General features: G+C 40.4%; 1 protein-coding gene across 4 annotated transcripts in view; it reads right to left on the bottom strand.

The window, feature by feature from the left end:
- EEF2K (eukaryotic elongation factor 2 kinase) overlaps positions 1 to 13,633 on the bottom strand; it is a 36,728-nt gene that overhangs the window by 19,035 nt on the left and 4,060 nt on the right. For 3 of the 4 annotated variants that reach the window (XM_067306050.1, XM_067306053.1, XM_067306051.1), the window contains exons 2-5: positions 5,424 to 5,748; positions 3,553 to 3,603; positions 1,551 to 1,651; positions 243 to 303 (exon numbers count right to left, since the gene is read on the bottom strand). In XM_067306050.1, coding sequence (XP_067162151.1) covers positions 243 to 303; positions 1,551 to 1,651; positions 3,553 to 3,603; positions 5,424 to 5,669 — 459 coding nt within the window. In that variant the 5' untranslated portion in view covers positions 5,670 to 5,748. The remainder of the gene's footprint in view (positions 1 to 242; positions 304 to 1,550; positions 1,652 to 3,552; positions 3,604 to 5,423; positions 5,749 to 13,633) is intronic. The other variant, XM_067306052.1, reaches the window with a different exon arrangement.

The following is a 13,633-nucleotide window of genomic DNA, read 5'->3' as shown; positions in this document are numbered from 1 at the left end:
TTACGTCACCGATGGGGGAGGGCTGACTCCATGTTCTACTTTATTCTGGGGAGAAAATGCTGCTGGGACACCAGAACATAATGGATGAACAGAGAAAGAAAAGACAAGAGGTAGGAAAAAAAAAAAGATGCTGAGACTTCAAAGCTCTTATAAGAGAAAGGCATCTTGCAGGAACTATTCAGTAACAGGAAGAATCTAACAGATTTGACTGCTAATACACATGAAAGACAATGTGATCTTACTTGTGAAGCCATCTTGATGAGGACTTCATCTTCAACCCAGTCCCCAGTAACTGCGTTGTATCTGCAAAATCAGGATTTGTGCCTCTTACAAAAAATGCAGAGGGAACCCAGGTCCTCCCATCCCCAACGCCTATACTTCTTTATCTTGCATAATCCTAGTTCTAGCTTGGGAGCTGCCACAGGCTTGCCAAGGATGTGAGCAGAACGCAACACCAGCTGTGGCTGTGAGAAGCAGGGGGGCCAAGAACTGCCCACATTGCATCAAGAGAAGAACAAGTCTCTGCATGCCCCTACAATAATACAAAGACTGCGACTGTGGTTTCTCCCCACTCTCTTAACTCACCACCAAAGTGAGAACGACAGTGGCTGAGTCAGCAATACATGACTGCTTCCAGCCTGATCCCCCCACCTTGCTCTGGCTACTTCAGCCTTGCAGATATCCTGGATACCCCCTTAGATATTTTTCATGACCCCAGTTTGCAGCAGGCAAAAAAAAAGGTTGGGGGAAAAAAATAAAATTAAAAAAAAAAAAAATCAGAGCTGTCTCTTCTTAATGAGGTATTCAAGTAGTCCTAAAGCAGTATTATCACTTTCTTATTTCTGCGGGGAGGAAGAATGCTGTGTAATAGTACCATGCAAGGGGAGGGGAGGCCTCCCCAAACACTGATGCTAATTAACTAGCCCCTAACTCCTACTCCTTCCACCAATAAACCTGTGTCACTAGGGTAACCTTTCCAGCAAAGCCTGTGCTCAAAGCACTGAGAATATTTTAAGGGTCAGACTCAGTTTCAGCACGTACACTGTGCTGAGCTATTCTGGGCTTTTTAAGGACTTCAGTTGCAGCCACAAGCAGCAACACTGCATGCACAGGCAACAATAAAACTGCTATTCTGGGAAAGGCACAGAGTGCTATGTAGCCCTTTTTTTCCTTTTTTTTAACCTTTAAACTGTAAACACTGCCTATTTATAAGGATTTATTTCTGTATGAAATTAAGTTTAGAGAATTAATAAATCAACCAGAAAATATTTTTCAGACTTATTTCCTGTCTGTATCTCTGGATGATAAAACTTTTACATACTACTTAAGTGGGAGAGATAGGAAGAATGGGACACTGGTTTGCTGGAATGTTTATTTTTTGACCACGTCCTGCATTTATGTATTCCTGGGAAATTCAGTTAAGGCACACTCATTTTTGGACAGTTCTTCAGACAGGTAATTATACATATTCTGTACCACATGAACACAGCCCTTCAACATAAGCCAGCAAAACCCCTTTAACATCAGCATTAAAAGCAAGACATACAGACCTGTAACGAGTCGCGTATTCTGTCTCAATGTCCTCAAGATGAAATTCTGCCCAGGGATCGGGCATGTGTTTAGCTTTCTGAATAGCATGTTTCCAGGTTTCCTGAAGAAGTTACAAAAGGTTATTTACAATCAGCAGCAACCCACAGAAATGGCATTTTCTAGAGTACATCTGAATCCCAAGGTTACAAAGATGTGCAACTATGCAAGTCCCCAAAACACTATTCAGAGCAAGGACCAAGCCAGGAGCAGGACAGGGCAATCTTCCTCCAAAATTTTCTTTCCCCTTTTCTGTATCTGGCACAGAATACCACTCTGACATTTGGTAGTTTCAAGTATAATGAAACACAGTTCAGAAATATAAAGCATTAGGTTTTGATTTAATATGCACCACCATAAAGTTACTGAGAACAGAATCTGGTCTAGCATATACATAGGAGGTAACTGTAATTTGCAAAAAAACAGTTGTAATTTGAAAACATCTCTAATACATGCTGCAAATAGCAATCAGTCATCAGCAATAGATGACATTTTTAAATAATTAGCTTTTACCATTTTGATCTTTAGGTTGTTGTAACTAACCTAGCATATGGTGGTGGTGTAAGTGGGGGAAAAAAAACAATTAGTGACAGAGCAATATGAAGGAGGAAAAAATTTTGCAACACCCAATGCCCCCAAACTGTGTTCAGCATAAGATCAGAAAGAAGAAATTAGCATGCTGTGAAAATGAATTATTGTAACAATTCCAGACATGTAGCTATTTCAACCTCCATCAACAGCAAGAACCAAAATGAGTTTGCTGGAATTTGAATAGCCTGTCTCTACAAGCCAGCATAGATGCTTTTCTTTTAACATTTTGATGCCCCTCTTTTTACATTGTGCTGCTCCAAGAGAACTTGAGATGCGATTCTATCAGGTGCCAAAAGCCTTCTGCAAGGTGAGCAGGAGAAAAGGCCACTTTGTACCCTGAGGCATCCAGTACCACTGCCCTGAAGGAAAATACTGATCTCTCTTTTGTTACCGCCTCTGTGACTGAACTACGCAGAAACAGTAACTTTTAAAAACATTGCATGTTTTTTTAGAATTTAATCTCAGTCAAAACTAAAAAAAAAAAAAAAGTACAGTATAAATTAATGTTAGCAATGATATCAAGGAAGTTTTGAAAGAAGCTGATCTTTTAAATCTGTCATGTTCCTTTGTATTTCAATGGTGAATCAGCACACCTGGCAAACAATTTAAATGGTTCTGACAATAAAACCATGAAATGAAAAGAAACAATAAATAAATAAGTATAAAAAACACATAATGAGAAAAGTTTGCTTCATGTTTCATATCAATATGAAGTTGCTTCCGATCACGTTCACATTTCATATGACCATGGGAACCTCCACACTTGAATACATATGAAAGGAATATGGAGGGACAGAAACAAGTACAATGGCAGTTTGCAGGAATTATCTGGTCAGTTATCTGTGTCAAGTCACCCTTGAGTATGGTCCCTCTCCAAAAGGTGATCAGGGTCCATGAGAGATAATGATTTAAATAAATGAATTCCTTGTGCTTGATCCTGTGAGGTGCTTTGTACAAAAGCTGTATTCTAATCTTCAAAGCAACCGAAAGTTGGACTTCATGTAAACTGCACTAATGCCGTTTCTCCCGCTGTAGCTGTAGGCATACGGATGTCATGCAGACTAAGGAGACGTCTTGCATCCATTCTGTTCTTGCTCACAGTAGCAAATAATGTGAAGAAATAACTACAGATATGTGCTCTAAAAGGAAATGATATTTCAAGGTAGAAAACAAAAGATAGATAATATTTAATTTCTTTCAACAGTCATCTTTTAAAATTCTGATTTGATGACTTATATGGGCTGAGGCAAGCAGTTCTCCCGGACAGCGAAATAATAAACAAGATCAGCATAAAAGAGAAAATTAAAAAAAGAAAAAAAAAGGTAATCTTTAAGTGTCTATTACATATGACGTTCATATTTTGTTTTAACCTACCCGACTATGGTCAACCACAGAGCCATGCTTAGAGCAATCCTGTGTGTCATTCTGAAGGATACATGAGAAACATAAAAGTAGGAAAATACACGATAAGACAAATAACTGAAAAAGCTTTCTTTCTCTTGGTTAATAATAAAAAAAGTGTCTTTCCCACTTAAAAGCCATTTTTCAATTTATATTGCTAATTTAAGTTCATTCTTAGAATATCTGTGAACAAATCTATTCAGGAAAGTTGGCAATTTTTTATATTGGCAAATACGTGTTAAAAGGGTCTTGCCTATAATTAGCTAATCAAACATTGCTGAGTCCTGCTTAAAGGCAGAGAGTCGATACTAATTCTTTGGTCTGTCTTTGCATATCGCTATCAATGGCCTAGACTGCCATTAGCTTTGAGGTCCGATAAGTGGACTCTCATTAGACCAGGCTGTGGTGGTTTAAGATGTTACCAGTCCCAGTTGTCTGCTTCACCCTGTGTTGGAAGTCACCATTTCTGTGGCTTGAAAAACAGATGGAGACCTGCCTGCTCCACATCTGAACCCAATACATTTTATCTGTGATATGAGCTAAGATGCCAGACTAGAGACTGTGATGGCCAAAGCACAGGCACAGATTATACTCTGCTACCCCTGCTACAGGACTTTAACTTCCACCAGAAGCAGCAAGATAGCTTAGGAAGGAGGAAATAACCGCAATTTCTTAAGTCCTTGTCAGATTTATGTCGGGCCACATGACTCAAACTTCCATATATCCTGCAAATCTAGAGGCAGATGTTTAGTATGTGCTAAAATGCAGACACCAAATTAAAGACTAAGCTCCCTATTAGGTCTTGACTTGTTTAGCATAGCATACATTAAAATCTGTCCTCATATCTATACTAAACTTTTATTCCTCACCTTCCTTAGGAATATATACATTTTAATATTTTTATTAACTATCATATGTAAAAATCTTATTACAGACAAGATGGTTTTACTTTGAATGTGTTATTGTATTTATATGTTAACTGACTGAAAAAACCCTAAGGTATCTCTCCAGGAATAAAGCATGTATTAGGCATAACTAAGATTTTAGAGCATCTATTAAAGGTATGTTAATAAAACACATTAAATCCTAGTGTAGACAAAATCCAAGAGACATGCCACATTAGCATGAATGGTGCATAATTGGAATATTTAACCTACAGAGAGAAGGTCACTTGTGTTCTTGAGGCTCCAGCTCCTGTGGGTTCTCTTCCCTTCGCCTGGCCTGATCTGTGCAAAGGGAGCAGAGCGGGACAGGACATACGGCCAAGGAAGCACCAACTACAGTCCTTTGATCTCTCTGCAATGCCACGATTGCCCTTCATTTAAAAAAATGTCAGACAGCTTGAATACACTGTCAGAAGCTTCTGCCACTGTGACACTTCATGCCCGAGCACTACAGTCTATATGTTAAAAGCTCCTTAGAAAGCATATCCAATCTCTTAATGATGGGGTTTTAGGTTATTTTACAAAAATAACATTAGCTTTGTTCAAATAAAAAAAGAAAAATGGACTGTTAACTTTGCCTGGCACAATCTATGGGAAAATATTTTCTGATGGGCACCAAATTAGCTTATAACAAATACCATCTCTAAAAACTCCCAATCAATGTGTTACTTAACTGTCATCGTGGATTCTGCTGAACTAAAAGGGACTCTAAATAATTCAATGTCAGTGTTGGACTATTGGCTTAGTGGAATTAACTGCAGGTCTAGAAAAATAACAGCAGGATGTTCTCAATAAATGTGTTAGTCACAAGAAATGAAGCAGTTAGAGAATCTTTATCCATATCTCTCACGCCAAATAAGTAAAATCAGAACCTTATTTAAGGCTGGAGTCAATGCTTACCTTAAAGTGGAATGAGTTGCTAGGCGAAGAGCTTGAACTGTACTGTTCAGTTTTTGCTAAGTTGCTATAATAATTGTCAACTTTGATACTAGCAGACTTGTTAGAAACTGGATCATCAGTTATTGGACAGATGTAATAATTGTCTTCATCATCACTATCAGCATCAGGATAATTTCCAGAGTTCACTTTAGTTGATCTAGCATTATCAATCCCTTCCATACGAAAAATAAGGTCCTCATCTGCCATGTTTGTGGGAGGTTGGTTTAACTCTTGCAATGATTAAAGCAGCCACTGTTCCAATGCACATGCAAATGGAGGGAAGAAGCTGGGTGGGAGAGAGGAAAAAAAAGAATGGGCTGTTATTGAAATAATAAAAGCATGCATGGAACTAATGTTTATAGCACAACAGCACCAAAAAAAAAAAAAAATCAAGCATTTGCATATGGCTGCATAAAATGGATGTCTGAGTACCTGTGGTTTTGAATGTCTCAGTACAGGATCTGGGTTTCCGGAGGGCACCCAACTTTACAATTGTTACAGGATACAGAAAAGAAGATAACCCAGAATAGAATAATACTATAAAATCCGAGGGACAGCGAACACCACCTGCTGCCTATGGCTGACACTTATTAGCATTCCTCTCTCCCCCTCTGCATGTTTTTTCTTCCTGGTCTGAAATGCAAGTTTTGTGACCCTGGTCTTAGTAACTCCAGGGAGTTTTGCCTCAGGGGAGGACTACATGGTTAGGTTTTCTATTTTCCAGGCCAACTCTTCTTAAGGACACCACATACAAAATGAATAGCCAAAAGAGTTGGAGAGTATTATTGGGACAACAGAAAATTGTCCTACCACTACCACAGCTGAGCTACCAGATTTAGGTCAGCTTCTAGCTTATATATGACACTTGGTCCAAAGTGCAAAGCATGTTGCCCAGGCTACCCAGGATGTCCTCGGAAGGACAAAGTTCAAAAGCGGCTAGGAAAGGAGGCCTGCCATTCCCCTGCTGTTGTCCCAGTGCTCGCTGGTGGACTGCTGAGGCAAGAGAACACGAGTATAAGGGGTATCTCAACCCCTTCTGTCTTTTACACTGTGTAAAAGCATTTCACTTTGGATCAATCTTGTATGATCTTAAACAATCCTGTTCCAACACACCCCATTCAACCTGAGACAGCAGGTATGACAGTCCACTCAACAGCATCAAATAGCAGAGCTATGTTCATTTCTTCATTTGCGCTTGTGCCTCCTAACACCATCCCCTTCCCTAGCATAGGGGACCTTGCTATCAGTCCCTCAGCTGAACTCGGCAGGGGTTCAGGTCTTCCACTGCCCTACTTTCACATCCACCTCATTCACTAGAATTTGTGTTCAGCCAACTTCAGGGCACAGAACAAATCTCATTTACATAATCTTTTTTTCTGATTTTCCCCCACCTTTGCTCTCATATTAGAATCATCATAAAATCACAGATCAGTTGAACTTGGAACAGCGGCACAACCACCTGGTGTACCCACTTTTCTACCATCTGCATCATCATTCAGTCCAGGAGAATACAGCTCTTACTCCAAACCCAAAGGCATCTGTGGAAAGAATACCATAAACTGTGACAGGGCAGGGAGTTAACCTAAGCACCGGACAGATAGTGGTTCACTCATTTCAGACATCAGCCCTGTAATGAAAGCAAAACTGGTCATACTGTCTTGAGTCCATCACATGAGATGCCTTCCCAACCCAGACCTGAAAGGCTGATCACTGTCTCTCCCATTCTTGTTCTCAGTTCTTGATAGGAAGACATCCTTTCCCTTAGCTTGTTTGGACATTTTATCACAGTGCTCAGACATTAAAAGGCACTTCAGTCATAAATAATGTATCGCTTTAATGCAGTCTGTTTCCCAGTTTTCCCTGCTTGGGTCATCTTTTTTGGAGCTCAAGATATCGTAAGTGGATTCACACATACACTATATTGTCTCATTCCTGACCTTTTCTCTGCAGGCTTTGGCAGCAAAACTGGGAGATAAGTCACTGCCAAGACTGAAGCAATACAAAACCCAGCAAGCCAAACCCTCCAAGATAAAACAACAGTAATATCTCTCACCTGTTCAGAGAACTAGGAGTTACCAATGAATTATCTGGACAGCCCAGCATGATCACTCCAGTGTGAATAAGCTCCAATTTTTGCTTCAGCTTTACCACTTTAGTTATCTCACAAAGTATCTCAGCACATGGGTTAAGATATTTGCAAAATCATGGGCTAGGTGAGCTAGTGACAATCATGTTGCCAAAACAGAGGCCTAGGACACTCAAATTATAAATGTACTGATCAGGATATAACTACTATTAGCTTGTCTTGAACCTGAATATAAGCCTACTACGATAGGGTAACCAAGAGTAGTATTTAAGTATTTTATAACACTGTGGTGGCATCACCAGACACACTACGTAAGTATTTTATGCAAGTATATGATCAACGTGACTACTAAGGGGCAAAAAAAGGTGGGTGTAGTTGCACCTATGGGGCATCCAAGTAACAAGGATTTGTCAGAGAGGTGACAAGATAAGCACAAGGGATTGCAAATAGGCAGGATGACCTCCTGAATATACAAGCTGGCAAGACGCAAGACATGATAAGCAGTATCAGGAGCAGAGGAGAACCCCCTTTGGGGGAGAGGGAAAAAAAATTTAAAAATCGTGTAAAAACACAAAGCATGGAGAGGAAAGACAGGAGAAAGGGGAAAAATTTATTTTATATACACTTTTTTTCTCCCTTTGCAACAATCTTTGCCAAAATGAGGGCTTCCAAATGACTATGTGGGGAAAGGATAAAGAAAAAGAGTAACTGATTTGGGGAAGTCTACAAGAACAGATCATGTTATATTTTAAATTACTTGAAAGGTGCAGATAAATACAGGTGCTTACATAATCAATAGCAAACAGCACATGATAAAAAATAAAACACATTTTTAAGGTTTAAAATGTCTTCCCATTGATTTAAGTTTGCCATTATGATGCGATTATCTTCCCTCGGCTTCCAAAGCTTCTGCAGCTCCCTACGACGATAGAAGAACATTTCCCTCCGGAAAGGCCATAGCCAAATCATGGTAATTTTTTCTTATGAGTTGCATGATTTCAGCAATACAGATCACTAGTCAGTGGGACAGAAGACAGCATGAAATACACTGAATTTTGAAGTTATAAAATCCTGCAGGGAGAGCACAATCAATCATTGCTGGGGCTAAGAATCAGCTTGCAGTAAATCCTCATGATCTAACATTTCATCATCCACTTCCACAGGTCAGACACTATCTAAAATTACAGCTGGTTTATTTCCATCGCATATAGCTTAAGTAAAAAAATATTCCACCCTGCTTAATGGTCTGTTTCTGCACTTAGTAAAAAGAGATTAGAAAGCTTGATTTTGTCATTGGTAATTTCAACTTTTTAGTAGCTTCCTGAATCTTAAGAGAACAAAATCTGTTGGCTTCTTCTGGGTCCTAGTTCCAAAGTGACCCAGGCAGAAAGCAAACATTCAGCAGTCTGATCCAGACAGATCATGGGTTTATATTAAAATCTGCTCAATTACTTCTAAGCCCGGAAAGTGAAATTTTGGGTAAATATTTCACTGAGGCCTTCTGACACCTAATTACTGATGGAGTAAATAATACTGGGAGTTCCACATGGACAGCAAAACAGCAGCTCTGCAAAGGCTCCTGTCTTACCTCAGCTTTTCAAATTAGTGATACCACTTCCAGGGAAGCTGTAGACAGAGGACAGCCTGGTTACACAGCCTGACTGATGCAACGGACATGCACTATATAAAAAGATAGGTGAGTCATGGAAGCATTTTTCATAGAGCTCAAGTTCCACCCATAGAGATCTTATAATGGAAATGTGCTCAGCAGTCTCCTCCCAAGAAAGTCAGTGACAATTCAGCAGAACTCAAACAGAAACAAACTCCTACAATCCCAAGCTAAAAGAGACAGGCACCAGCTCACCCTTTCACACACTACCAGCCATACAGATACAGACAGGTTTCCATTTCTGCACTTTTCCCCGTCCCTGTGCCACAGGCCCTTGCCCCACTCCCCCAGTTTCAGGCTGAAAGACTCTTCCCACATCCAGGAGAAGGCAGAGAGCCAGACTCACCTCTTGGGAGCAACACGAGGGTGCTCAGCCTCGGCTTGTGCCCCAAGAATGGCGGAACAGGACTAGGGCAGAGACACCCGGTCCAGGATGCCAAGGCTGGCTTTCAGTGAGAGGAGTCTGCCAGTTTCTAGACTTACAGCGTCCCCCCCTTCCTCCCCACGACACAGCTCGAGCAAGTAGGCTTCAAAAACACAAGTGATGCCCCTGGAGCAATGACACTGCACCTCCTGTGCAAGGGCTCATTTTTGTCTGCACCACACTGCCTAGCCAAAAGCCAGGAACACGTGCCTACGTAGGGAAACCGATGTTACCTGCTAGTGTCCAGGCTCCTCACCGAGTGTGGTGCCTTGGCTTCACGCTGCTTCTGTACCCCAGGCTCCCTTTCCACACTACCAGCCTATTTTCCTGATACACTACCCTTCTTAAAGTTATCTTTTTCCTTACAGCTCCTTGCTCTTTTCCTGCTGAGCCCACTTTCACTACCATGTTCCCTTCTACGTTGGTTTACAGCTATCGAGGAAGATATAAATAGCCAGACTGGGGCAGGCCCATGATTCATCTAATACCAGCTGTTTCGAAGTAAGAAGCAAAGAAACCTGCACAAATAATCTGCCTCTATTTACGTGTTTTTCTAATTGCTGATAGGGAGGGTTTTACACACTGAAGTTTCTCGTATTTTCTGAAACACGCTGTTCTCATTAACTGGACTAACTCTAGGTTTTAGAGTTATTTCCTGAAGTCTCCTGTGGATAATACCTGCCTTTGCCAAATTTCATGACTTTCTGCAGCAACTTTAATACTCAGTTGCATCAAAACAGCTTAGACCATCTCTAAAGAGAATAAACAGATTGAAGTGGAACCATCTTTTTGCAGTACACTTTTGTTGTTTCTTCTGCTGAGAGTACAACAGCATATAATTAATTCTTTAATGACTGTATCCTGCTTGGAGTTTCCAGACCACTCCACATTTTCCTGTTGTATTTTTATTATTTTTTATTATGTTGTATTTTTATTTTTATTATTATCGACGCTAAATAATCATCCAAATCTTCACACAGGCTTGGCTGAGTTCAAACAAATGTTTTCTGACAAGCCTTCCATAATGCATTTTACTGGCTCTTTAGGTGAATACTATATTAGAGTCAGTTACATTCGGTTTGTTTTTGATTAGAAGACAGAAGTTACACAAAGCTGCATATCTTGACTTGTTTCACATGATATGTTAAAATCCTTTTGGTCCCGCAGTACTGAAAATCAAAGTCATTTGAGCTTGTAGCATATTGCATTTAATTTGTTCTCAACATTATATAAACATCAACCTTCTTTCTAACATCCAAGAGAAACATCCTCTGTTTTACAAATTTTACAAATTGGAAAAATGAGACATAGGAATGATCAAAGCCCTCTGGAGGAGGTGAATGTCTACCTGGATGCTTTGAAAATGCATGCATCCACAAAATAAAGGAGTAGCTAGCATTTTCAAAATTTGGCTCTGATACTGGCTGTACAATATCTTACAACTTAAAACAGACACTTCTAAGTGTCCAAATAGTTTATTAGTTCTAGGGTAACCTCATCCAAACAACTAAATCAGGGATTTCCATACAGCTATCCTAAAAAGGTAACTGTAAGACAAGGTTTTCAGCTTTGTTTCGCTGCAAGCTATTCTTTAGCTCTCTGTATCTCCAATCATCCTTCTCCACAAAATAGCACCAGATAAATACAATTCTGCATCAATACTCATAGCTGCAGACCTTACGCCACAGCTACCAACAGACGGTCACTGTAGAAACAGTGATGTACTGCCATGTTCATCAGCAACACTCTGGTGTTGGTTACTGCTTCTCCGATGGAGGTACCATCCCCACAGCTTAGAAACACAGCAAACGTAAGTACTCTATCTGCCCTAGGCAGAGTCAGCTGGGCTACAGTAAACCACTGCTGAAGGAGGTATGAACCAACTCAGCTGACTTTGCACTGAAGCAGCTCAGAAGCATTCATATAACCTGCTCTTCCAGCAAAGACCTTGTGAGAGCAGCAGCTTCTGGGAAGAGGCAGTAACACATCACTGGAAGGGGAACCGTATCCTCAGTTGCCCTTGTCATTTCACCGTGAATATCTTACTAGAGTGTAACAAGTATTCAAGGGCAATGTTAACCTCTACTGTGTCGGCACACACAAACAGCAGCTGTAAAAAGCTCCGAGTTACTGGACTAACTGTAACTCCAGGATATATTGCAATACTGGATTAGTATCACTACCCCCAGCTGCTCTATCCTGCACTCATTTCTACAACTACAGTTAAACACACATCAGCAGATCCACCAGGACCTGAAGGTCTGAGAAGAAGCAGCAACAGAAATGCTGTTTTATGCAGCAATGATTGTAAACATTCATGATTTCAGTGATTTGCAGTGTACTTCATCACACAAATCAGTCAGTATTTAAAGCTAACTGTGTTTATAAAACCCTCTCAGTTGTTCTTGGAATGATATTTCTTTCAAAGGACTTGTGGTCTTTACTTTGCAGGCGTATTTACTAAGAACTGAATTCTATTTTAAGGACCGTATTACGTGAGGACAGTAACCAGACTTTAGCTACACAAACACTGTTCTAAGCCTTAGAAGTTTTGACCAAAAGTCCTAGAAAAAGCCTGAGCTCCATCCCAAGGTTTATATTCTGTGCTTTTACATTACGGCATAAAGCCATACTATCTAGGAATCTCTGTTACTACTGCTGCTACCTTTTGATCACTTAATCTTTAATAACCTTAAGAAAAGTTTCCTAGGGCTAAGTAGCAGAGAGAATCACACTGCACTGAATCTAGCCTGCAAACCTGGATTATCACACACAACCTGTAATTTTAACTACTTACTCCAATCAATCTTGAAGATTTATTCCTTTTTTATCAAACTAGTGCTATGTAATTCAAAATGAAGACAATTTAAAACATGGTTGTTAAATCTGCTTCTCTACCAATTTTTCAGCTTTTGAGATGCCTGTCTGAAATATTTTTCTTTTTCCTGCCATTATGTCCAAGTGCCACACTACCAACACGGGAAGGCTAGCTGTGAGAAAAAAACACTCTGTTGTCACACACAGTGCAAATGCAAACACAGATAAACAGAGGGAAAAATTCACACCACGGTGCTGGTAAAACATGACTCATTTTTGCAGGGTGCCTGCTGTTACAGAAATGCTGTTGGTTTGACAGGACCCTGCAGCAAGACCCCACAGCAGCCCCGACATCGAAACCTGCCTTAATTTATCCCAGAGAGCTAAGAGATAGGAGTGCCCTAACCAGCAGAAGAGGGATGACAGGAGTATCCCCAGCTGTTTCTCGGTGCCTGTTTCAGCTCAGACACAGTCCTCTGCACGGCTTTAGCCCAGAACAGGGGCTGGCCTAGGAAAGAAGTTTAGGCTTCTTTTGTACGGTCACTTATAAAGCAAGAACGAATCCTTCTCTCAGGTAAAATACTGAATTCCTTTTGGTTTAATACCACATCGGCTGAAGCCATCTAGTACACTTGTAAAAGTAACAAGCACTTTGTTTTAAGAGAGAAACTGGATTTTTTAGATTAACATCCTTTTAAAATACAGATTTGAAGCTTAACTCCAGCAGCTACCCAGGCTCACCTTACAAAGCATTACTGCCATTATCATCTTTACAAACTACAACCACAAAGCTATGTAACGTATTCCAGAACAACCCCACCACCATGTCACTGCTCTACAGTACATTACAGAATTACTGCTCTTCCAAAACACCTACCCGAGCCACGTGAAGCAAACAACTTCACCAGACACAGACGGGGAAACAGGTACAGTGAGTCGAGTTAGCAGCTCTGATAAAACATGAGATTTAAAAAAAAAAAAAAAAAGAGCGAGCAAGCGAGCAATGTCTGAACTCACTAACTACCTCTGACAAATCTGGTCTTACCCACTAAAGATCTTCTAATTAGAAATCCTTATCTGCAGCACCTTCCAGCGTTGCTGCATCACTACTACAAACACTGGTACAAATCACACCCCGTCTGTCTGCACACGCAGCTGGGATAATGCAGTGCATT

Source organism: Apteryx mantelli, chromosome 16 (assembly GCF_036417845.1).
Source record: "Apteryx mantelli isolate bAptMan1 chromosome 16, bAptMan1.hap1, whole genome shotgun sequence".
In the NCBI taxonomy this organism is placed as follows: Eukaryota; Metazoa; Chordata; class Aves; order Apterygiformes; family Apterygidae; genus Apteryx; species Apteryx mantelli.
The sequence above is the reverse complement of the archived record's forward strand: the minus strand, read 5'-3'. Positions and strand labels throughout refer to the sequence as shown.